The sequence below is a fragment of the Tauraco erythrolophus genome, chromosome 27, assembly GCF_009769465.1.
Source record: "Tauraco erythrolophus isolate bTauEry1 chromosome 27, bTauEry1.pri, whole genome shotgun sequence".
Classification (NCBI taxonomy): Eukaryota; Metazoa; Chordata; class Aves; order Musophagiformes; family Musophagidae; genus Tauraco; species Tauraco erythrolophus.
The window spans coordinates 6,576,074-6,598,822 of NC_141491.1; the positions used below are offsets into that span (position 1 = coordinate 6,576,074).

The window sequence follows — 22,749 nt, forward strand, 5'->3', positions numbered from 1 at the left end:
CTGCCAGGCTGGTGGGGCTCTTTCTGCTATCAGAGAGATAGATGAGATACTTGACCATGAGCATAATTCTTCAGCTTGCTTGACAAGGTAAAATTTACCTGTCAGTCAATCCTGGGCTTTTTGGAACCTTTTGCTGGTTATTGCTTCGGAAAAGCCTGTTTATTTTCCTCTCCCTTGGGTTTTTTCTTTGACTCCCTCCCCCCAGTTCTCCTTTTTTTTTCCCTTCCCCTCCCCATCCTGCCGATTTCCACCTCTCTAGCTCTTCTCAGAGCTGACGGTTTTTCCCCAGGCAGCTCTGAACAGAGGTTCCTCTTCCACCACTCTTCAGCCAGCGGAGTTACTTGTCCGCAGCACGAGATGCTGTTTCTCCTGGTACACTGAGGCGCTTCCTCTGCTGCTGGGCTTTGGGGAGGAAGAGACCAAAGCTGGTAATGGCATCAGGGTTTCTGCAGAGCACTGCCTAAGCCGGGCGTCTTTTTTATATTACTTTATTTTAACCCTGCTATATTTAACAGCTTTAAGTCTTGAGATCCGGTCAATGCTTTTTCTGCACGCCGTTCCCACTTGGTGCACTCTTTATGTGAGTACTTCTGCGGTTCTTGATGTTTTTTCTCTTGGTGACCCACTCCTCGCTTCAGACTTGGGCTCTCTCAGCTCTAAAGAGGAGTCCAGTCCCACCTGTGCCACGCAGAGAAGATACTCAGCTGCTTGGGCTGCTGGTGGTTGGCGCAGCACCGATGTGCCAACGCACCCATCACGGGTCGTGCATCCCAGCAGTACAAGGGACAAGATTTCAGACTAAAGATCCTGATCTTCTCACAATGCAGGTTCCTGGCAGCGGGAAGAAGCCAGCTGCTATCTGTTTTAGGGAGAGAGTTCAACCCGATCTGACGAATCCATCCTGCGCTGACCTTGCGCCCCTTCCTACCAGGACGCTCATTGCGGTTTTTCCTAAGGAACAGTTGTGCGGAGGGTGCGGAAGGGCTTCGTTCCTCTGCGTGGCACCTTGCAAAGCCAAACCACTTTAGATGAAGTGTCTGCTTAGCACTGGATTGTCCCCCTCAACTCTTGACTAGGGTCAAGGACGGTTGACCCGGAGGACCCACCGACAGTTTAGTCTCACCGACTAGCCAAAGCTGTGAGTGTTTCGCGATGACGATGCGATCGCAAACCAAATTCTGAGAGCGAATCTTTTTGCTCTCGCTGAACGTCTGACATAACCAGTGCACTGAGGAGGTAACGAGGAGGACACCTGGCACTCTGCGCTTGGCACAGAGTGCAAAGCCAGCAGGTTTTCAAACTATTCGAACCTATTTGAAGCAGAGCATTCGCCAGACATGATCTCCACTGGAGAACACAAGCTTGTTGTTTTTTTTTTTCTAAGCAATTGCTTGGGGTGAATTAATTTTTATTGCTTGGGGTGAACCCGCCTATTGTGGCTGCGAGTTTGATGACGGCTCTTTGTAAATAAACTCCTTGGAGAAGCAGGACTAGCTTACGAGATGGGGAGAGAATGTATTTTTATGCAACTTTTGAGTGGCCTTTCAAACCCTGAGATGAATGATTTGTTTTACTGGTTGTTGTTATATAGTATTATAAGTATTATGTGTTTGAAAGTTTGGGAATAATATTCACATCTATGATGCTTGTAAACACAACAGTATTTATAAATGAATAAACCAAGAGTTGATAAAATAGAAGCTTTGACTTTGCTTCCGTCTTTCTGGAGCTGCAAGTTGTTTAGCCTAAAATGCTCTGGCTCTCCCAAAATTTCCATAGCACGACAGTATCAATCATCTACAAAAACACAAATGCTCTGCAGCTACGTACCTGCTGCACTTACAACATGGGAAAGGCAACGCTCCACCACGTGCCTGTTCAGGCCACCCACCAGCCAGGAAGGCAAATGGGAGCGGGTCCCCATCTGATGCGTCTGAACCTCAACGGGGTTCAGGCCCATCTCCCCCCATGATGCTGTCGTGGGTTAGGCCGATCCAGCAGCTAAACCCCACGCAGCTCTCCCACCCCAGTAAAATGGAGAGGAGAAAAATGTAATAAAAGAGCTGAGGGTCAAGACAGGAACAGAGCAGCACCCACCACCCACGGTCCTGGGCAAAAGAGGCTGTTTTCTTAAAGCAAAACTGTTTATTAACAGCTGCCTACAGAGAGAAAAGCAAACAAAAATGGTTACTTAAGAGGATAACAAGAAAACAAGGCCAGATCTTAAAAAATCAACACCACTCCCCCCTTTGCCTCTTCTTCCCGGCTCTACCTCCTCCCCCAGCGGCGCAGGGGGCAGGGAATGGGGGGGTGCAGGTCAGTTCATCCCATGTTGTTCCTGCCGCTTCTCTTAAAGGAGCAGGAGCCCTTACACCGTTGTGCCTTGCTCCAGTGGATCCCCTACTCACGGCAAAAGCGTGAATCCTGCCCGCTGGGGGGCAAATCCTTACCCCATCGGATTTGCCCCAGTGCGGGCTTTACCAGCCCTGGGCTTTAAGGAGCTGTGGCCACTCGCTCAAGCCCCGAGGGGGATGGGAGTTCGGTGTGATGGGCAGCTTCTGCCACCCGGACCTCCCTCCCCACTTCAAAGCATGACAGATGCCAAGCCCTCTATTTGCCCTGCTCAGGAGCTTGGTCAGGACAAACCTGTTCCGAAGGCACAGGCACTGGTGCCATGTCTTGGAGCCTTTATGCCAAGTGAGGTTGCTGGAAATCTCGCATGTTTCATAGAATCAGGGAATGGTTGGGGTTGGAAGAGACCTTCAAGATCATCTAGTTCCAACCCCCCTGCATGGGCAGGGACACCCTGCACTACACCAGGTTGCCCAAAGCCTCATCCAACCTGGCCTTAAACACTTCCAAGGATGGGGCAGCCACAACTCCTCTGGGCAACCTGCTCCAGTGCCTCACCACCCTCATTATGAAAAATTTCTTCCTTAGATCTAATCGAAATCTCCCCCCTTTCAGTTTAAAGCCATTGCCCCGTGTCCTGTCACTACACACCCGTGTCCAAAGCCCCTCTCCAGCTTTCCTGTAGCCCCTTTAGGTACTGGAAGGTGCTGGAAGGTCTCCCCGGAGCCTTCTCTTCTCCAGGCTGAACAGCCCCAACTCTCCCAGCCTGTCTCCAGAGCAGAGGTGCTCCAGCCCTCGGATCATCTTCGTGGCCTCCTCTGGACCCGCTCCAACAGCTCCATGTCCTTCTTGTGTTGGGGACCCCAGAGCTGAATGCAGCACTGCAGGGGGGTCTCAGGAGAGCAGAGCAGAGGGGCAGAATCCCCTCCCTCGCCCTGCTGCCCACACTGCTCTGGATGCAGCCCAGGACACGGTTGGCTTTCTGGGCTGCCAGTGCACGGTGCTGACTCATGTTGAGCTTCTCATCACCCAACACCCCCAAGTCCTTCTCCTCAGGGCTGCTCTCAGTCCATTCTCCGCCCAGCCTGTCCTTGTGCTTGGGATTGCCCTGACCCACATGCAGGACCTTGCACTTGGCCTTGTTGAACTTCACCAGGTTCTCACAGCCCCACCTCTCCAGCCTGTCAAGGTTCCTGTCTGGTTCCAGGCTTTGGAGGTGGTTACTGCAGCTTGAGCTCTTCCCCTTGGGTTTAGAGGCATCCAACACCTCTGCAAAGCAGAGCAGGACCTAAACATGCATATATAGACCCAACCATCTGTGTTGGAGGTGAAGAATCCAGTGGGGACCTTTGATACCTTCCTACCTGCACCCCACATCTGGGCCAGCTGCAATCCTCTGGGGCGCCCAGAGACATCCCCACCATGGGTGTGAGCACACTCGTGTTTCGGAGAGGAACCTGGGCCCTCGCGGGGTTCCCCTTGCGCCTCCATCCCTCCATCGGTCCTGGGCTCACAGCCCTGGGACCTGCCCCCCACCGCGGAGGATGAGCCCCAGCAGCAAGACCAGAAGGGACCGAGTCTCCTTTCAGCTCGTTTCTTTAATAAGGAGACAGACATCATTACAAAATAACCATTCAACGATAAGAGACGGAACGACAAGAGTCCACATGAGAGGAAGGGGCTTTAAAAGCAGCTTCCCGCCGGAGCCGAGCGCTGCGGGGGCCGGGACGGGGCAGAGCAGGACTGGCACGGGGGGTCCTTCGCTCCAGGAACTGCCAGAGAAGCTGCTCCTCCCTCCCAGATTTGGGGGGAGAAAAGGAAAAGAAAGCCAAGCTTGTTGCCAAGCCTCATGGATTCACTTCCTTTTAACCCCAGGAGACGGAAGCCGAGCGCCTCCGCGGCATGGCTGGGTTTGCACCGCGGTGCAGCCGGGACAGGGGGAAGCTGGCTCTGGTCCCCAGGTTGGAAACCACCTGACCGGACAGCAGAAATAACCCAAATTGCTCTAAAAAGCCTTTTTGCCTTTAGATCTTTGCCACATCCCAGCCTTTCCACCGCAGAAATGCCACCGGCAGTTGGCCCCAGTGTCTGTGCCTGGCGCTGCCCCATCCCCTCAACCCGGCGTGACGGCGGCATCTGCGGTGGCTGACACGGCGTCCCGGCAGCCTGGCTCTGCCGCTGAGCCCCACGAAACCCGGGGGGACGGTGGACACACGATGGGGCAAGGAGGAGTCACGGCTCACCGTGGGCCCATCCCCACGGGGGTCCCGGCACACCGTGGTCTAATATGGCTTCTAAAGTTGCTCTGACGGTGAAATGCACCAGCGCGACACAGGACACCGAAGCCACGACGTTGCCATGGTATAAACGCGACAAGATACAGGAACAAGACACACATGGAAGTCACGGCTGCGTCGGTGACGGCTCACCCTCCGCTGGCGGGACTGGCTCGGCATGCTTTGCTTCTTGGCATTATTTTCTTCTTTTACATGATTTTATTATTCTTTTTTTTTCATTTGGGGATATGGGGGGAATCATCAGGGCGGTGGAGAGCACTCGAGCAATGAGTTTCGTTCGTCGCCGTCTCTGCCTCACCGGAGAAACGTGGTGGGGACGGAGGCGCGGGCGCCGCGCTCGGCGGTAACCATGCTGCTGCTGCTACGTGGCTGCGGCTCATGCACTGCCCGTGGGATGCACAGCGATGTCTCCGTATATTTTTAACTACACACAACTACAGGGGGGGGTCAGAGGCAGCGCAGATGGCTTTCATATGTGGGTTATTTTTCCCTTGTTTTTATTAAAAATAAAATTAAATTATGTATTAAAGTCACAGCCCCCCCCAAAAAAAAAAGAAAAGGCTTAAAAAGTCCGAATGGAAACCAGCCAGGTGGGACCTCTGCTCCCGGTGGGACGCCGGGCGATGCGGTGGGTCTGGGGGGTGGGGGGAGGTGGGGGTGAATGGGGGGGTGCACATGAGGGTGTGCACATGTGTGTGTGTGTGTGTGTGTGTGTGTGTACAGGCGTGTGCACCCGCCTCCACCTGCTTCCCAGGGAAAGCTGCGGGGCCGCGCACGCTCCCAGACCGCGGAACAGAGGATTCCAGTGCTCTTTCCAATTCCTTCTTTTTCAACTCATCTCCACCTAAGGGAAACACCCTCCCAGTGCCTGGACAGACTCCAAAACGAGATTCCAGAGACAGATTCCTGCCAGTGCCCCCGGCCGAGGGGTGTCAGCCACTCCCAGCTCCCCATTAATTAAAAGCACCCCAAGGTTTCTTCACCCTTTGGCCACACAAGCAGCGCAGGACCTCGTTTGCTGACACTGGCACATCCATTAGGAAAAGGGACTAATTAAAGCCGGAGATGGCCCTGCAGGACCACTCACTTCATGACCCACAAAGCCCCTGTAGCCCCGGTGCCACCTTCACCCAGCCCAGCCGAGCTGCAGCTCCAGCAGCCATGCTGGAAGGTGCACATGCAGGTGGTGGTGGAAGTGGTCTTTGAAGGTCTCCAGTCCAACCTCCCCCACCACCACACCGCGGCTTGGCTAACCGAGCCCCAAACCTCCCCCAAGGACGGAGACATCCCTACCTGGGGACCTGTCCCAGGGCTGCACGTCCCTCCAGGAGAAGGGGCTCATCCCCATGTCCAACCTGAACACCCCCGAGCTGTGGCTGCTACCAAATTTCCCATCATCTACCCACCTCCCGCTGGGATGAGATGCCCCTTGGGAAGCGGGGGACCGCAGGGAGCTGCTGAAAATCCAGGTGCCAGGGCAAGCTCAGCTTTGGCACTTTGTCCACAGGCTCAGGATGCCCTGCACCGAGGTCCCAGCCCAGGTGTTGGACCCCCAGAGCAGCATCCCCGATGCCCGGGGTGTCCCCAGCTGCACCCCAGAGCTCTGCTTCTCCACCGCAAGCCCCTTCACTGCCTGACTGTGCCAAAACCCCACAAAACCGAGTCCAGGAAAGCAAAGCGGAGTGGGGAGCATGAGGCTGCCAGGACATTGGAGCCAGGATGGGAGCACCAGCTCACATCGGTGCTCCAGTAACAGACTGGGCTGAACTGGGCAGGACTGCCAGCCCTTCTCCCGACGTTGACTTTCCAGCTCAGGGCTTTGGTCCTGGCTCATCCCATGGTGGGAGGGGTAGCCCCGAGATGCTCTTGTCCACTGTCAGGGACACGGATATGGCTTATACCCCCGAGGGGAGCAGGACGGAGTGGGTCCAGCAGCAAAGGGCCTGGTGGGGAGCAGCAGCTCACGGGGGTCGGGGGCTTTGGTCCCTTGTTGGCCGTGGGCTTGCTCTCGCCTTCCCCACCTGCATCACGGTGGTGGATGCGGTGGTGGGGCTGGAGCTCCCCATAGCCCTCCCAGCTGCCCCAGGGCTGCACTGGGGTGCCCATGGCGGGGCTGAGCCCTGGGGACCTGCAATGGCCTTTGGGGAGGCACCTGGCCCCACTCGGGGGGGGTTCCCCCCTCTCAGCGTAAACCTGCCTTGTGGGATCATCTGAATCTACAGGTTTGAGCTAAACATGGTGGGACAGAGGGGCAAATCGCCCAGCACTGGCCTCGCTCAGCCTCTGGGGACATGATGGCCGCCCGGGAGAGGTGGTGGTGGTGGTCCACATCGTGCTGCCGTTTCATGCACATTCAACCACGTGTCTCCTCTGAGCAGACCACCAGGGTTCCCCACGCTCAGACGGGCCCCCCGACCGAGGGCTCAGCACCCCACCACCATGCCGGCCGCAGCGGAGCCCCACGATCTCTGGAAACTTCTCCCCAGAAGCCAAACCTGGAGCTGGCCAGGGCCACTTGCCCGTCCTTGGTCTGAAACCACGGCTCTCGCCTTTCCCAGACGGGGGGAGGCAGAGCGGGAGCGGGAGGCAGCCAAGTCTCCCACAGAGGATTTTCTCCACCGGTTTGGTGTCCACACAGCTGTGGGTGCCCCAGCAAGCACAGTGGGTCCGGTCATCTCGCGCTATCGGGCTCCGGCATCACCTCCGTGCAACATCCGACAGTTCCCCACGTGATCCCAAGGGAAAGGCGGCGGCAGCGATGCCGCGGGCTGGTGACGCGGCGGCCAGGGAAGGTCCGAGGCGTGACGGTGGCTCCACACCTGGATGGCAGGCGGAGGGGATGGGACATGCAGCAGAAGGGAGCGATGCTGAAGAACAAAAAAGAACCATCCGTGTCTTTAACCTCTTCCCCTGGAAGCTATTTGGACTGTCTGGAAACCCTTCCACAGCCGTCAAAAGGGTATTTCAGCTTAAAACAGAACAAAAAAACCAAAACGGAAGGTTGCGTAACTGAGGTATCGGTAGCTCGGGGTCGCTTCGACTGTCCGCGGTGCCGCGCCGCGCTGGCCGGCAGATCTTCCTATTTGTTCTTCCCGAGAGCTGCGTCTACTTCTTCCTCTGGCTTCAGCGAGTGCCACTGGGCAATGGGCCGCCGGGGGTTGGCCAGCATGTCAGACCAGTGCCGCAGCTCCGTGCCGGTGGCGTTGCAGCCCGTGAAGATCTTGCCGATGGCTTCATTCTTCCCCAGCTTGTCGTAGTCCAGCACCGTGATGACCACCTGCACTTTCTAAAGGAGGAAACCTGCTTTAGAAGGGTGGAAAACCGCAGCGGCTGTGACTGCTCCACAGCCTCCATGCTGCCCGCGGCCCCAGGGTGGCTCAGCTCCAGGCTTCCCCCAAGGCTGAGCCTTGACATGACCTGTTTTGGGGCAGGGTCCTCTCCGTGCCCATAGCTTCCTCCACTTCCTTCCCTGAGGTGCCCAGGGCTGCAGGGTCACAGTGGGGGCCCAGCTCATCCTGACATGCCCTCCTGGGAAAGGGCATCACGGTGGTCTGGGGCTGGGCAAGAGCTGTGGGTGATAGGGCTCGACAGGGCTGGGTTGGGGCAAGGGGCACGTGCAGGGGCTAGGGCAGGACATGGAGGGGCAGAAGACACCTATCAATGATCAAAAATGCCCCTAGGACCATGGTGGGGGGTCCATGCTATGGCTGGGGTGAGCACCAGAGGGCCGGGAACAAAGGAAAGTCTCATTCCAGCCATTATCTTGGTTGTAGCTGCATCTCCTGTGGGTGCTGCCCAGCCTTCACCTCTGCCCCTGCACCAGCTGCCCTCAGCACCAGCCCAGACACAGGTTGAGACCAGACGTATTTTATGGGTGACTGGACCAGGAGCTCAGTAGGAGCCGTTCAGGCTGCAGGGAAGACTGAGACATGAGCTTGCGCAGCTGTGGGACTTCTCCCTTCGCCTCCACCCTGCCTCCAGGGAAGTCATGGAACAAACCTGTATCTGCTCAAAGGGGATCTCAAAGCTGAAGGACTCATTGAAGTAGGGGTTCAGGGTCTTCTTCTTGACTGTGGTCTTCTTCTTCTTCAACCTCTTGCCATTCTGCAGCAGGTGTATCTTCACGTAGGGATCTGGGTGGGCAAGAGGATGCATCAGCCAGGGCTGAGATGTCCAGGGGACCCCAGTGGCCTGGCCCCAGGACAAGTCTCAGCCCAGGATGAGGTGCACCATGAGGTACGGAGGCCTCCACAAGTAAAGGTGGATGGAGGCCAAAGCTGAAATATTTGGGCTGGAGAGGATTTGTGGAAGCAACTGGCCAAGGGATGCATCCCGTGGATCTTCTTGTAGGAGGGTTGGGGACAGTGGAGTGACACTGGTGGGTGCTGGTCTGTCACCTTCATTTCTGGAGCAGCACACCCCAGCAATAAAGCTGAACCCTTCCAGGTGTGGTGGTTCTGCTCTTCTCCTGGCTAAGGCAGGTCTGGAGAGAGCTGAAGACCCCTGGGCAGAGGGGTCAGCCCTGGGATGGAGTTGGGAAGACTCTTCTAGCATAAAACATGCCATCAACTGAGGTCCTCAACCCAAGTCGAGGAGCAGCAAGACCAGGAGCAAACGGCAGGGAATTTTCACCACCCAGGTCCTGCAGTGTCCTGGTGCTGGACACAGCAGAGGACCAAATTCCATATTTCCTTCCTAAGGGTTGGAGGGCTCATCCCAACCCATCTCCCCTCACCTCCCAGCCAGACCTTGGGCTGCCTCCAATGCAGGAGGTCCCAGGCACTGGAGGGGGCTTCACCAAGCCCTGCCAGACTGATGGCCCCAGTGTCCTTCTCCAACAAAGGATGCTGTGAGCCCCAGAGTGGGGCAGGAGGAGGATGCCAACGAGCTGACACCCACCTGAGAGACCCCCAACATCCATCTTCTTCAGGTTCTTGGCCTCCAGGATGCAGACAGTGAGTTTCCCGGCCGTGGGCACGTACCGGAGGGAGATGCAGATATCTCCTAACTTCTCTGGCTGCCAAGCGGAGCAGGGAGCAGATATCAAAGCCTTGCCAGTGCATCATACCGTGGTGTTTGGACACGGTCCCACATGCAGGTCCTCTCAAACCCTACTGAGCCTTTGATCCAGGCACAAGCTGGCACCCCGTGTGCATTCGGGGCTGGGGCAGGCCAATCCCAGTGCAGCACCCAAGACATTTATGCTCTTAATTTTTGTTACAGAAAGGCTTTTGCACGGAGGAACAACAGGGACAGGTCCTGACCAGCACTCATGGCCAAGACACGCATGGCATTCAGGTGAGACCCCACAGCGATCACCATCCTGATCACCACCTTTCGGATGGCTCAGAAAGCAGAGCTCACCCCACGGCCACCCCACATCTCAACTGCCCTGGCCAAGGGTTTCAGCTGGCCGAGGGCCTCGCGCCGATTCCGCTCTCACCTCCTCCTTCTCGCCGCTCTGCAGATCCCGCCACTCCTCAATGGGCTGGCCCAGGTCCACCGTGTTCATGGGCACCTTCACCTCACCGATGATGTCGTGCTTGGAGAAGCGATCGAAGTCATAGATAGCCATCACCAGCGTCTTCCCACCCAGTTCCTGGTAGGGGACCTGCACAAAGAGGGTCACCAGGCTGGCAATGAGCTCAGAGAAGCCCAAGCCAGGACCACACCTTCCCAGCAGCGAGGGTCAAAGTACAGGACTGAAACACATTCAGGGGAAAGATGGGAGTGGAAGACAAGGTCTCATGTTGAGGGTAGGAAGGGGCTCACCTTGAAGGTGAAGGTCTCATTGAAGGCAGGGTTGAGTGTCTTCTTCTGCACTTTGGTCTCGTACTTTTTCTTCTTGTCAGGGAGCAGGAACACCTTGACGTACGGGTCCGAGGTGCCGCCCATGTCCAAAGCTGGCAGTTCGGCAGCTTGGAGGATCCCCACTGTTAGCTGGAGGGGAGAGAGGGGTGTCTTCAGTGAGATGGCCCACCTACACTATGCAGATACCAAGGGCTCATCTCCAGCCCAATGTGGGGCAGGACTCCTCATCGCAGAGCACCCCCCTGCCTTCTATGCCACCCAGGTCCAACAGGGAGACTTCTCCTCTCAAATACCCTCGCTGGGCAAACCCACTCCCCCACCTCCTCAGCCGAGCCCCAGCCCCTCCATCACCTGGTTCGCCTGGAAATCATAGTCCAGCGAGAACTGCAGCTTGCCCAGGTTCTCAGGCTCCTTCTCCTCCTCCTCACCTTCCCCCTCCGTCAGACCCATCTCTGCATCATCATCATCCTGTTGATCCTGCAATGGCAGCAAAGGTGCCCGGCTCAGCAGCAGCCCAGCGTTCCCAGACCCCTGGGGATCCCTGGCACCCCAACCCTACTGGCACCTCAAGACCTGGGTTCTTCCTATAAGGGGCAAGGACAACCCCTGAGCCGGGGACACAAAGCACGAGTAGAGCAGCCCTGGGGTGGCACCGGCTCTGCCCACAACCATGCAGCTTCCTGGGAGGCCCCAGTGCTGGTCCAGCCACGATGGCATCGGGGGTTGTCTTGAGGCACCAGGACATGGGGTCAGCTCCAGTGGAGGGAGGTTTGGTGCTTGCAGGGGTGTCTGTGTGCAAGTAACCAACCGCAGATGGGTGCAGGGATACTCCACCCCCATCCCGTGCTTGGGGGAGCCCTCCAGCCAGTGCTAAGGGCTCAGCGGGGCCACGCCAGGCTCTGTCAGCTTAGTAACAGAGATACAGCCTAATTCTCTGAAGCCAAAGCCACCCCTTGCCAAGCCTCTCCAAGCCATGGTCCATGGGGTGGGAGCCTCGGGCTCCTTATCACCTCTCTGAGTCTCCCTAAATCCCCCGTCCCTCCCTGGAAGCAGCTGAGGGAGAAGGGAAGCTCATGGTGGCACCTACCACGGAGGGTGTCCCGGGACGGAGAGGCAGCACGCAGACCAGGCAGCGGGGAGGGAGGATGGCGAGAGCAGCAGGAGAGAAGAGATCCACATTACAGAGAGCATCGACGAGGGACCCAGGGCAAGGTGGGCAATCGGAGTTTGTATGGTCCCGTCGAGCCCCAGGGGACAGCAGCCCTCACCCTCCATCAGGGAATCCCACCCCACGTCTCCCACCACCACGGGGATGTGCAGATGGGCAGGTGTGATGGAGCATCTCCTCTCAACGCTCCTGTCTCTAGCCCTGCCTGCTTGTGGTGCCCACGTGGCTCTGAAGGGCAGGAATGGACACCCAAAACCTCCCACCCCCTCCAAGGGGCCCTGGGTTGGGCTGGTGAACTGAAATGGCCACCATCACCCCAAACTCGCTAGTATCAAAGCCTCCTTCCCGTTGTGTCCCCTTCTGCTCCCCCAGGATGGGGAGACGGTCCCAGCTCCATGCACCAGCACCTGCCTCTTGAGCACTGGCCTTCTGGGGACCGCCAAACCAGTGGGGCTTTGGCTTGGTGGTCCTCCCCTCTCTGCTAGAGGCACAGAGAAATGGGAGGAGGGCAACTCAGAGGAAGGCAAGGAGACACCAAGGATTAAATTAACATTTGCTGGGTCAGGTGAAACACCAGTCAGTCCAGGGCTGCCTGAGCCGGGTCCCATCCAGGCCACCAGGCATTGGAAGAGGACAGTGCTGCTGCCTCAGCTCCAGGCTCCCCATCCCAGGATCCTGGTGGCTCCATCCCCCTCTGCTGCCTGAGCTACGAGTGCCCCAACACGGTTTTAACTCAACCAGAGGGATCATCCTACACCACCAAGCGCAAGACAAGACCAAGTAGTCTAGAAGAACGTCACCTGGTTGCCTGACTTCATGTCCTTCATGTTCATGGCGTTCTTCATGCCTTTGCCCTTCTCCTTCTTGTTCTTCTTCTTCTTGCAGCAGCACTTCTTGCAGATGCAGAAGCAGCAGGTGAGGATGAGGAGTCCAGCTACCACCGCGATGGCGATGAGGGCCCAGGGTGGCACTGTGGGCAAAAGCCAGTGTCGTGGCCAGCCCTGCAGCTCCCTCCTGGCCCCAGCCACCCTGCCTGGGACCGGAGAGGTGGTAGGGTCACAGGGAAGGGGATACCTCGAAAAGGAGGAAGCTACTTACAGGGGATCTTGTTGAGCTCATTCATGAACTTGTCCCTCAGCTTGGTGAACATGTCCTCCTTGCTCTCGCCTGGCCCTGTGGCCTCAGTGGAATTCTCCATTGTGACCATGGGCATCGTGGTGGCCGCGGCCTCCGGGGCCATCATGGATGCTTGCTTGAACGTCATGGTGGGTCAGGGGCTCCCTGAAACACAACGTCACCTAGGTGGTCGCCCAGGTCCCTGCTGCCCCCACTCTTCCCCATGCCCAGGCTGTGTCCCTGAGCAGGACAACATCTGCATTGACAGCAGGGCTACAGCAGCCCACTTAATCTTCTGCTAGAGGGGTGTAGAGCCCAACGGTTATGAAGGACACGAGAGGCCAGACTCCTGGATTACCTCACAAGTGATGGGAAGGCCAGTCGACCCCCATTCTACCCCAGCGGGGTCTGAAGCACCCTCCAAGGATGGGGACACTCCATGGTCTTGCAAATGTAGCATTCACTCCTGCAAGAAAAGCTGGTACGAAGTGCCACAACCCAGCTCTGGACCTGAGTCTCCATGACCCAGCTCCATCTCCAAAGTGCCTCCAGGATCAAGCTCTGAACCCAAAATGCCTCCAGGACCCAACTCTGGACTCAAAGTGCCTCCAGAATCCATCTCTGGCCCCAAAGTGTCTCCACAACCCAGCTTCATCTCCAAAGTGCCTCCAGGAACGCACTCCAGCCCCAAAGTGCCTCCACAACCCAGCTCTGGACCCAAAGTGTCTCCACAACCCAGTTCCATCTCCAAAGTGGCTCCAGGACCCAGCTCTGGACACAACTCTGGATTCCCATGTGAGGCAGAGGCAGCCCTTCTCATGCCAAAACAGTCTTATTACTTGACTCCCACCCCAACAAGGTCACCCCAACGTCTCTGCTTAGAAAAAGCTACAGATGCCAATAGCAGGGCTGAGGTTTCCAGAGCTGCCAACAGCATCTGGTTGACTTAAAAACGCGCTTGGTAGCACATCTTGCTCCCTGAGGGAGGGTCCCCAATCCCTGGCTGGATGTCCCCTGTCGCCCAGGCCCCAAAAGCCAAGCTGAGCTGCAGCACAACCTCTCCCCAGAGCATCCCAGCACCACGGGCTAGCCAGGAGCATCACGTCCTGTTTCAACCTTCACCCCTTCCAATGGCAGCATTTGCAGCAGGAAGGCACAAAGCCAAGGCACATGGAAAGGCGTCCATCACCGGCACTGTGGGGAGCAGCAGGACCCCCCACCACCAGCCCAGCAGCTGCGCAGGGGCCAAGGGTGGCTGGAGAAACCTCTTTGCCCGTTCACAGGTGGGTTTGCCCTTGCCCCATGCACATGCCCATGCACAGCAAGTTGGGCGACATAGAATCATGGAATGGTTTGGGTTGGAAGTGACCTCAAAGATCATCCAGTACCAACCCCCACTGCCATGGGCAGGGACACTCTCCACTACACCAGGTTGCTCAAAGCCTCATCCAACCTGGCCTGGAACACTTCCAGGGATGGGGCAGCCACAGCTTCTCTGGGCAACCTGTGCCAGTGCCTCAGCACCCTCAATGTAAAACATTTCTTCCTTAGATCCCATCAAAATCTCCCCTCTTTCAGTTTAAAGCCATTGCCCCGTGTCCTGTCACTCCCTGCCCGTGTCCAAAGCCCCTCTCCAGCTTTCCTGTAGCCCCTCCAGGCACTGGAAGGTGCTGGAAGGTCTCCCCGGAGCCTTCTCTTCTCCAGGCTGAACAGCCCCAACTCTCTCAGCCTGTCTCCAGAGCAGAGGTGCTCCAGCCCTCGGAGCATCTTCGTGGCCTCCTCTGGACCCGCTCCAGCAGCTCCATGTCCTTCTGATGCTGGGGACCCCAGAGCTGAATGCAGCACTGCAGGGGGGTCTCAGGAGAGCAGAGTAGAGCGGCAGAATGCCCTCCCTTGACCTGCTGTCCTCCTCAGGGCTGTTCTCCATCCATTCTCCGCCCAGCCTGTACTTGTGCTTGGGATTGCCCCAACCCACGTGCAGGACCTTGCACTTGGCCGTGTTGAACTTCACCAGGCTCGCACAGCCCCACCTCTCCAGCCTGTCCAGGTCCCTCTGGATGGCATCCCTTCCCTCCAGCGTGTCACCACACCACACAGTTGGTGTCGTCAGCAAAAGTGCTGAGGGTGCACTCAATCCCACTGTGTCACCAACAAAGATGTTCAACAGCTCTGGCCCCAACACCAATGCTTGAGGAGCACCTCTCGTCACTGACCTCCACTTGGACATCCCAAACCAGGATTAAAACCTGGTGTCATCTCATTTAGGATCAACCTCTCTGGAGGCAGAGCTGCTGGGATCCATCCTGCTGGGTGGGAAGGGGGAAGAGATGCAGCAAACAACTCGTCTGCAGGGTGGGAGCTTGAGGGCTACATCTGCAATGGGTTGAGTTGGGAGGGGGTTTTGGGTCATTCCTGGATTTGGAAACCTTGCGTGTGCTTTCCACAGCCACATGTATCAGAAACTCACTTTAAGAAGTGCCAGGAGTGGCTCGGGGTGGTGGGGGAGGGCTGGGAGCTCCCAGCGCAGCACCATCGATTGCGACCGTGCCAAAGCGAGGGGCGAATTGCGACAGCAGAGGCAGCTGGGCAGCGCTGCCCGCCCAGCGACCAAGGTTCTGCAGGCACTTTTCCCGCAAGCCCGTGCCACCCCCCAAGAGCTGCTCCGATAGCCAGACCCTGGCAGCGGGACGCACCCATCGCTCTTCTTCCCTCATGTTTTTCATGGACTCGGCATTTTCCTGACACCACGAAAGCTCCATGAAAGACGGGAGGCAAAACGGGCAAACCCCGACGACGCGGTTTTGGTTGAGCTCGTGCTTTAGGGGACCTGGGCCAGGAACTTTGGCTGCTTGAGGTTATCAACCCACGGCTCGGCCAGGACGCAGAAGTGATAATGGGCCAGAAGGTGCCATCCCTGGGTGAGTCCCACAGCCCCCGTCCCCCGGCATGGGGCCGGGAGGGCGGTGGAGGATCAGTGCTCACTCAGCACAGCAATGACGGGACGGAGACCTGTCCTTGTCACACAGGGCATGAAGACGGCGGGATGAGACCAGCCAAGACACCAATATCTTGGTATCTTCCCAGAAGCTCTTCCAAGTCTCCCAGGTTTATCTTGCAGTCACCCCCACATCCCAGACCCAAAGATTTTGGGTGTTTGTGCATGGACAGTGGGTCTGGTCCTGCTCCGTGCCCACGGCAGATGAAGGACTTCGATGGCATCAGAAGGGGTGACTCACCTTGGCTGGGTACCTCCTGTGGCACAGTCAAGGAGGATGCTCGGGGCTGCCTCTGCAGTGTGGGCCACCACAGGGTTCCTCCACCCAGATCCCTGTCTGACCTCAGGCCTCATGTGTGGGACGTGGTAATTCAGAGGATGCAGCCACTGAGATTCTGGACCTCAGGAGCATCCCTCCTCCCTGACCTGCACCTCTGAGACCAGCATAGACCACAATCACCAGCTCCTCCTGTGGAATTATCCATCATGGACACCTGTGGAGGTCAATCTACTTGGACCTGCTCTGCATGGAGCCTCCCAAACATGTTGAGCATCTAAGAAGCTCTCCATGCTCCATCAGCTCCTTCTCCTGCTGTCGGACGTCAGATGTGGCCACCTTCACGCCCCATGGGGTGGCCACAACCACCGTAAACACCAGAATCAGCATCACATGGCCATGACGCGGTGGCCAACTCCCAGTAACTTGGTGGCGGGCGGCGCTTGGAGGCTGGAGCAAGATGCTGAAGGTGTCCCACAAGCCACCACGTCCTGCTCCGGGCGAACTGGGAGCTGCTGTATTTAACCCCTTGCCTTGCAGAGGGTTATTTAACACAGGGGACTACGAGGGCTCCCCAAAGCTTTGTCGGGGTTGGGGCCACTCGGCCGCCTTTCCTTTTTTCACCTCTGGTGGAGTCATCTTTGGTGCCAGCAGGTCAATGGCCAAGGGCTGGGTGGCACTGGGTGGCACTGAGACCTGCGGGCATCGTTGCAAGCCGGTCTGCTGGGAAGAAGGGGTTGGTGTGGAACCTTTTTTTATGGGGTGACAGGGAGGGGGACAGGATGCTGTCCCCTCCTTGCTCCATGGCCAGCAGCTCCCCACAATCTCACGGCAGCTTTTCCACCCCTTGGATGGGTTTTTATCCCCCACCCCCCCACCCCGCGGTGGCCGGAGCTTTTCCATCAGGACTTTTGCTGCAAGAAAAACAACACGAGGGGGTCTTTTGGGGTTTTTTTTGTCCCCATCACACCCCATGCAAACGGGGGTTGCTGGGAGGAAAGCAGCAGGAGGATGCTGCCACCTGCAATGGCACCCACGAGCTGCAAGACAGGAGCTCTGCAGGGGTCCCGGGGAATGGGGTGATGCCCATCTCCTGTCCCCCACCCGAGATCCTGCACCCCAAATCGGGGGCAGGTAGGGTCCTGGCTCTGCCCTGCACCCACAGACACAGGGTAGGATGGGGTCCAGGCTGCTGCCACCCTGCAAGCACCCATGGGTGGTTGCAGTGTGGCAGTGGGGCGCACAGTGCCATGGGGTGCAGGCATCCCTGGAGGGGGGGAGCACCCAGCCCATGGCACCCACTCTGCACCCAAACGTGCGGTACGGGTGGGCAGCATCAAGCACGGCGCACCCAACCGAGCCACCCACCCACCCACCAGCACCCATGTCCCTCAGGGGTGCTGGGGCTCCCCGTGGTGCAGGCCTGGGGCTGCGGCAGCCCCGCTGCAGCGCTCTGCAGCACGCCAAGGCACCGGCTGCCATTGCCATGCAGCTCACATGTTGCTGCACGCGGAGCTGCTGCCCCCAGGGACGAGGCAGCGTGGCAGGGGCAGGGCGAGGGGTGCTGAGCACCTGCAGCGTGGCACGTGTTTTAGTCGCTCTGTGTGTGTGTGCACAAGTGTGCAAGTGCTTGTGCACGGGAAGGGATGCAAACGCTGGGGCAGCGTGTGTGCATCTGCACGTGTGTGAGTGCATAGGTGTGGGGGGGTGCATGTGTGCAAATGCGTGTGCATGGGGTGTGCATGCATGCCTGTGCACATGTGCAAGCATGTCTGGAAACATATGCAAGGGCTTGTGCATGGAGTGTGCACACATTCGTGAGGGTACACACGCATGCAACTGCTTGTGCAGCTGCAAGCATGTGTATGCACATGCTTGTGCACAGGGAATGCATGCAGATGTGAGCGGGTGGAAATGCTTGTGCACAGGCAGCACATGCATGTGCATGTGCATGTGCAAGGGCTAATAGGTGTGTGCATGCGGCCATACACATGTATGAGCACGTCTCACGGATGCATCTGGGTGCAAGCACTTGTGCACACGTGCACCACGCATGTGGCTCTGTTAGTGCTCGTGCACGAGTGTACGTGTGCCCACACGGCTGTGTGCACACCAGCGCCCACAGGCTGTGAAAGAGCTTCCCATGGATGTGTTTGCACACACGGCCTCTGTGTGCCAGCCTGCGTGCCTGTGCACCGTGGCGCGTGGGTCAGGTTTGCACACGTGTGCAGGTGTGTGCACTGCTGCCCATGGGTCACATTTGCACGTGTGTGCAGGCGTGTGCACCACTGCTCGTGGGTCGCGTTTGCACGTGTGTGCAGGCATGTGCACCACTGCTCGTGGGTCACATTTGCACGTGTGTGCAGGTGTGTGCACCACTGCGCGTGGGTCACATTTGCACGTGTGTGCAGGTGTGTGCACCACTGCACGTGGGTCACATTTGCACGTGTGTGCAGGCGTGTGCACCACTGCTCGTGGGTCACATTTGCACGTGTGCACAGGCCTGCGCACCACTGCGCGTGGGTCGCGTTTGCACGTGTGTGCAGGTGTGTGCACCACTGCGCGTGGGTCACATTTGCACGTGTGTGCAGGTGTGTGCACCACTGCACGTGGGTCACATTTGCACGTGTGTGCAGGCCTGTGCACCACTGCGCGTGGGTCGCGTTTGCACGTGTGCGCAGGCGTGTGCACTGCTGCTCGTGGGTCACGTTTGCACGTGTGCAGGCGCGTGCACGCTGCTGGCAGTGGCCGGGGCATGATGCACAGAGCAGCCGCGCAGTTGCGTGCCGGCGCGTGCACATTTACTGTGCAAACCCCCGCGCGTCAGGGGGGCACGAGGCAGCGTGTTCCCCCACGCCCTGTGCCGCCGCCAGCAGCGGCTGATTGATGGCTGGAAATAATTTCTGACGCAACAAGGAAAATCCCTCCCAGCCGGCGTGGGAGCCCCGGCAGGCGGGGGGACTTGCGGGGGGATGAGCAGCTTGAGGCTGGGGAAAACGCTGCTTTGGGGGTGATTTGGGGGGGGGGGGGTTGGGGAGCTGCCCGGGGCTGGGGGGGGGGAGGGGGGTGCAGGCAGCACCAGGGCTCACTGCGATGGCTATTTTTGACCAGGGCAAGCTAATTAGCATCATTAATTGCTCCGTCGCCTGCTCCAGCAGTCCTCGTGCTCACTGGCTGCTGGTGGTGCTCAGGACTGGGGGGAAACTGAGGCACAGGAGGGGCTCGGGGGAGGGGGCACAGGCTCGTGGGTCCCCTGAAGTGCCATGGGATGCCACAGCCCCTGCCATGGGGATGGGAGGGCTGATCCTGCCACCCACATAAGTGGCCAGGGCTGGGTAGGGTGGGGCAGAGCCCTGGGGGGCAGCTTGGGGCAGCCAGAGTGCAGTGCGTGGGGCAGGAGGGCAGGCGGTGGGGCAGTGTGTCCCTGGGCACGTCCTCTCACCCGCCGGTCCCCCATCTCCGCTCTGCCACCACCTCCCCGCATGTCCTTGGTCACATCCCCTGTCCCCCACCACGCACGGTGCAGATCCAAGGGAGAAGCTCATCAGCTGCGGGTGCAAACCTGCTCTCAGCCCCACGGAGCAAATTCCCAGGCAGAATGACCCGTCCCGGCACCCTGACCCCATCCCAGCACCCCAACCCTGCCTGCTGCCAGCCCAGACCCCCCTGCTGCAGCCGGGAGGCTGTGGGGTGGCCAAGCGGTGCGAGTCCCTCGGCCGGCAGCACTGCAATGCAGTCCTGCTCGCGCTCTGCTTGCTTTTTTTTTTAATTTTTTTTTCTTATTTTGCAATTTTTTTTTTTTTTTCTTTTCCCTCTTTTTTGCAAGCTGGGGCAGCTGCTGGCAGGGCTGGGGCAGCCGGAGGTGGGAAAGGAGATCAAACACCCTCCCCACCCCAGTATCCCCATTGCATCCCCAAACAGCCACCCCTGCCAAGGACATTCCCTGTAATTCCTCCAGTGCTTCAAGTTTCCACTTTATTCCTCCATTGGAGCTGGACCCACCCCCCTTCCCCAAGACTCTGATGTGTTAATGACAAAAACAAATAAAGACGGTTAGAAATAACCATTTCTATGAGTTCTTGGCCCAAAATCAATCATGGGTTAAGGCATCATTAACAGATACCGCCTGGGAAGGGACTCTTGGCACCCCCTTACCCCATCCCACCCCTGGGCACCCCCTCAGCTCCTCCCCAGGCAGCAGCACCCATCAGGGTGGGTATGGCAGGACCCCCCCCCCCCCCCCCGACCCCGCACCAACCAAAACAGCCAGGTGCTCCCCGCGGAGCGGGACAGGGTGGGCTTCACCCGGGGTGGCCGCTGCAGAGACAACCCCCCCCCGCGGCGGCACATCACCCATGCACCCAAATTACGCTGCCCCTGCGGCACGTTGTGTCCCCCCACCCCAGGCGCTGCCCCCAGACCCCATGTGCCTTATCCTGCACCCTGCACCGCCTTGTTCCCAACCTCCAGCGCCCCACCCCAGCACCGCCGGTGGGTTACCCTGCACCCCCATCGCGTCACCCCCCCATATGCAAACATCTGGCCGAGAAGAAGCCACCAGACCCTATCATCTCCAGCACAACTCCCCCCCCAATCAGCAGCTTCAGACACACACGAATCCAGCAACACCCCCCCAAAGCCCCATCACCACCAAAATCCCACCCTGACCCCCCATCCCCACTACTAAAGCCCTCAGAAGCTGCACTGAGCCCCAAAGAGAGCCCAGACGAGGCTTTGGCCCCTTGTTGGCGTAAACCCCTCTGGCTCCATCACCCTGCCAGGGCCTTTGCTGATTTACACCGAGGGGGAGCTGGCTCAGAACCGTGCTCTGAAGGACCAACCCCTCCCCGTTCTCCCATTTACACGGAACTGGTGTGATTAAAAGCCGGGCTGGTTCCGTTTGCCGGCAGCACCGCAAAACCTGGCGGGATGGAAACCCCGCGCCGAGCCAGTGCTCCCAGCTCCATCCATCCCCGGGGAATCTCCTGTAGCAGGAAAAGCAATTTTGACTCCAGAAAAAAAAAAAACCTTTCGTCAGTCCTTCATCCCTCCTCCTCCTCCTCCTCCTCCTCTTGCAAAAGGCTCTGCCGCAGACACCCCCCTCTCCCCACCCCCCCCACCCCGAGCTACTGCAAGTGGAAAAAACGTGGGATTTGGGGTTTTTCCAAGGATGGGCTTTTGGCTGAGCATCGCGGGTACCCGCTGGCCCGGGGGGCCTGCAGCCGCCAACGGGATGGGATGGGATGGGATGGGATGGGATGGGATGGGATGGGATGAGAATTCGTCGGGTGGGGTGGGGGTTTGGGGGAGCACACAGGGAGAAACGGGGCGCGTGGGCAAGCGACGGTGGTTCAGGTGGTCTCCGCCCACCAGTGAACCGTCCCCGCTGGGTCACGCGAACCGGCTGGATGAACTGGGGAAGTACCAAGGCTTGCACTAGTTTAAAAAGAACTAGAAAAGTATTTTGCCCACCCACATTGCCCCCCCCGGCCCCGGATCCAAGAAGGGAATTTGGGGACATGCGGAAGGGCCGGGCTGTCCCCGGCCACAGCAGCCCCCGGGCAAACCCAGCGCTTCCCGCCAGCAGGGTGGATTTCGGGGGATCCAGCTGCTGGAAAACTCCCCCCTCCAGTTCCTTTGCGGGGGCAGCTTTGGCAGCCGAAACCCCCCGCTCCGGGAAGGCAAAGGCCGCGGCGCTGACGGAAGGCGGAAAGCGGCAACAAATCGAGATTAATGAGGCTGAGGCAGTAATTAGCGGCGGCAGGCGCTGGCGGAGCACCAGGCTGGGGGGGGGGGGGGGAAGGAGGGGTGCTGGCTTGTCCCAGGGACACTCCAATCTGGAAGGGGAAGCTCCTTAGCTAACGAAGGGCTGCTGCCAGGAGTTAAGCCCACGGGCTGGAAGTCGTCCCACTGGGATGGAGATGTAGGGACATCCCCCCCTGCCAGCCCTCTGTGAACATCGGCTTTGGGACCCCAAAACCTGCACCAGTGCTTGGGCTTGCATGGCCAGTAACAAAACTGCCAAACTGGTCCCAAAGGGGAGTCCTCTCCCACCTCCGTGATGGAACTATGGAGCCGGTTATAGAATCATGGAATGGTTTGGGTTGGAAGGGACCTCAAAGACCATCCAGTTCCAACCCCCTGACATGGGCAGGGACACCCTCCACTACACCAGGTTGCTCAAAGCCTCATCCAACCTGGCCTGGAACACTTCCAGGGATGGGGCAGCCATAACTTCTCTGGGAAACCCATTCCAGTGCCTCAGCACCCTCATTGTAAAACATTTCTTCCCCAGATCTCATCGAAATCTCCCGTCTTTCAGTTTAAAGCCATCACCCTGTGATCCTGTCACTCCACACCCGTGTCCAAAGCCCCTCTCCAGCTTTCCTGTAGCCCCTTTAGGTACTGGAAGGTGCTGGAAGGTCTCCCCGGAGCCTTCTCTTCTCCAGGCTGAACAGCCCCAACTCTCTCAGCCTGTCTCCAGAGCAGAGGTGCTCCAGCCCTCGGAGCATCTTCATGGCCTCCTCTGGCCCCGCTCCAACAGCTCCATGTCCTTCTGATGTTGGGGACCCCAGAGCTGAACGCAGCACTGCAGGGGGGTCTCAGGAGAGTAGAGCAGAGGGGCAGAATCCCCTCCCTGACCTGCTGCCCACGCTGCTCTGGATACAGCCCAGGACACGGTTGGCTTTCTGGGCTGCCAGCGCACGGTGCTGGCTCATGTTGAGCTTCTCAC

The 22,749-nt window shown here is 58.4% G+C and overlaps 1 protein-coding gene across 2 annotated transcripts; it reads right to left on the reverse strand.

The window, feature by feature from the left end:
- Positions 1 to 7,728: 7,728 nt before the first annotated feature.
- On the reverse strand, positions 7,729 to 12,892 carry SYT2 (synaptotagmin 2). 2 transcript variants are annotated; one of them, XM_009984406.1, is made up of 8 exons: positions 12,727 to 12,892; positions 12,429 to 12,598; positions 10,812 to 10,928; positions 10,422 to 10,589; positions 10,093 to 10,260; positions 9,549 to 9,666; positions 8,649 to 8,782; positions 7,729 to 7,935 (listed from the first exon to the last, which is right to left on the reverse strand). In XM_009984406.1, the coding sequence occupies exons 1-8, from the start codon at positions 12,890 to 12,892 to the stop codon at positions 7,729 to 7,731; spliced, it is 1,248 nt and encodes a 415-aa protein (XP_009982708.1). The 2 variants fall into 2 exon arrangements, with proteins under 2 accessions (XP_009982708.1, XP_086483367.1); XM_086627241.1 differs by having other exon boundaries at positions 10,812 to 10,937.
- Between the last annotated feature and the right edge of the window lie 9,857 nt (positions 12,893 to 22,749).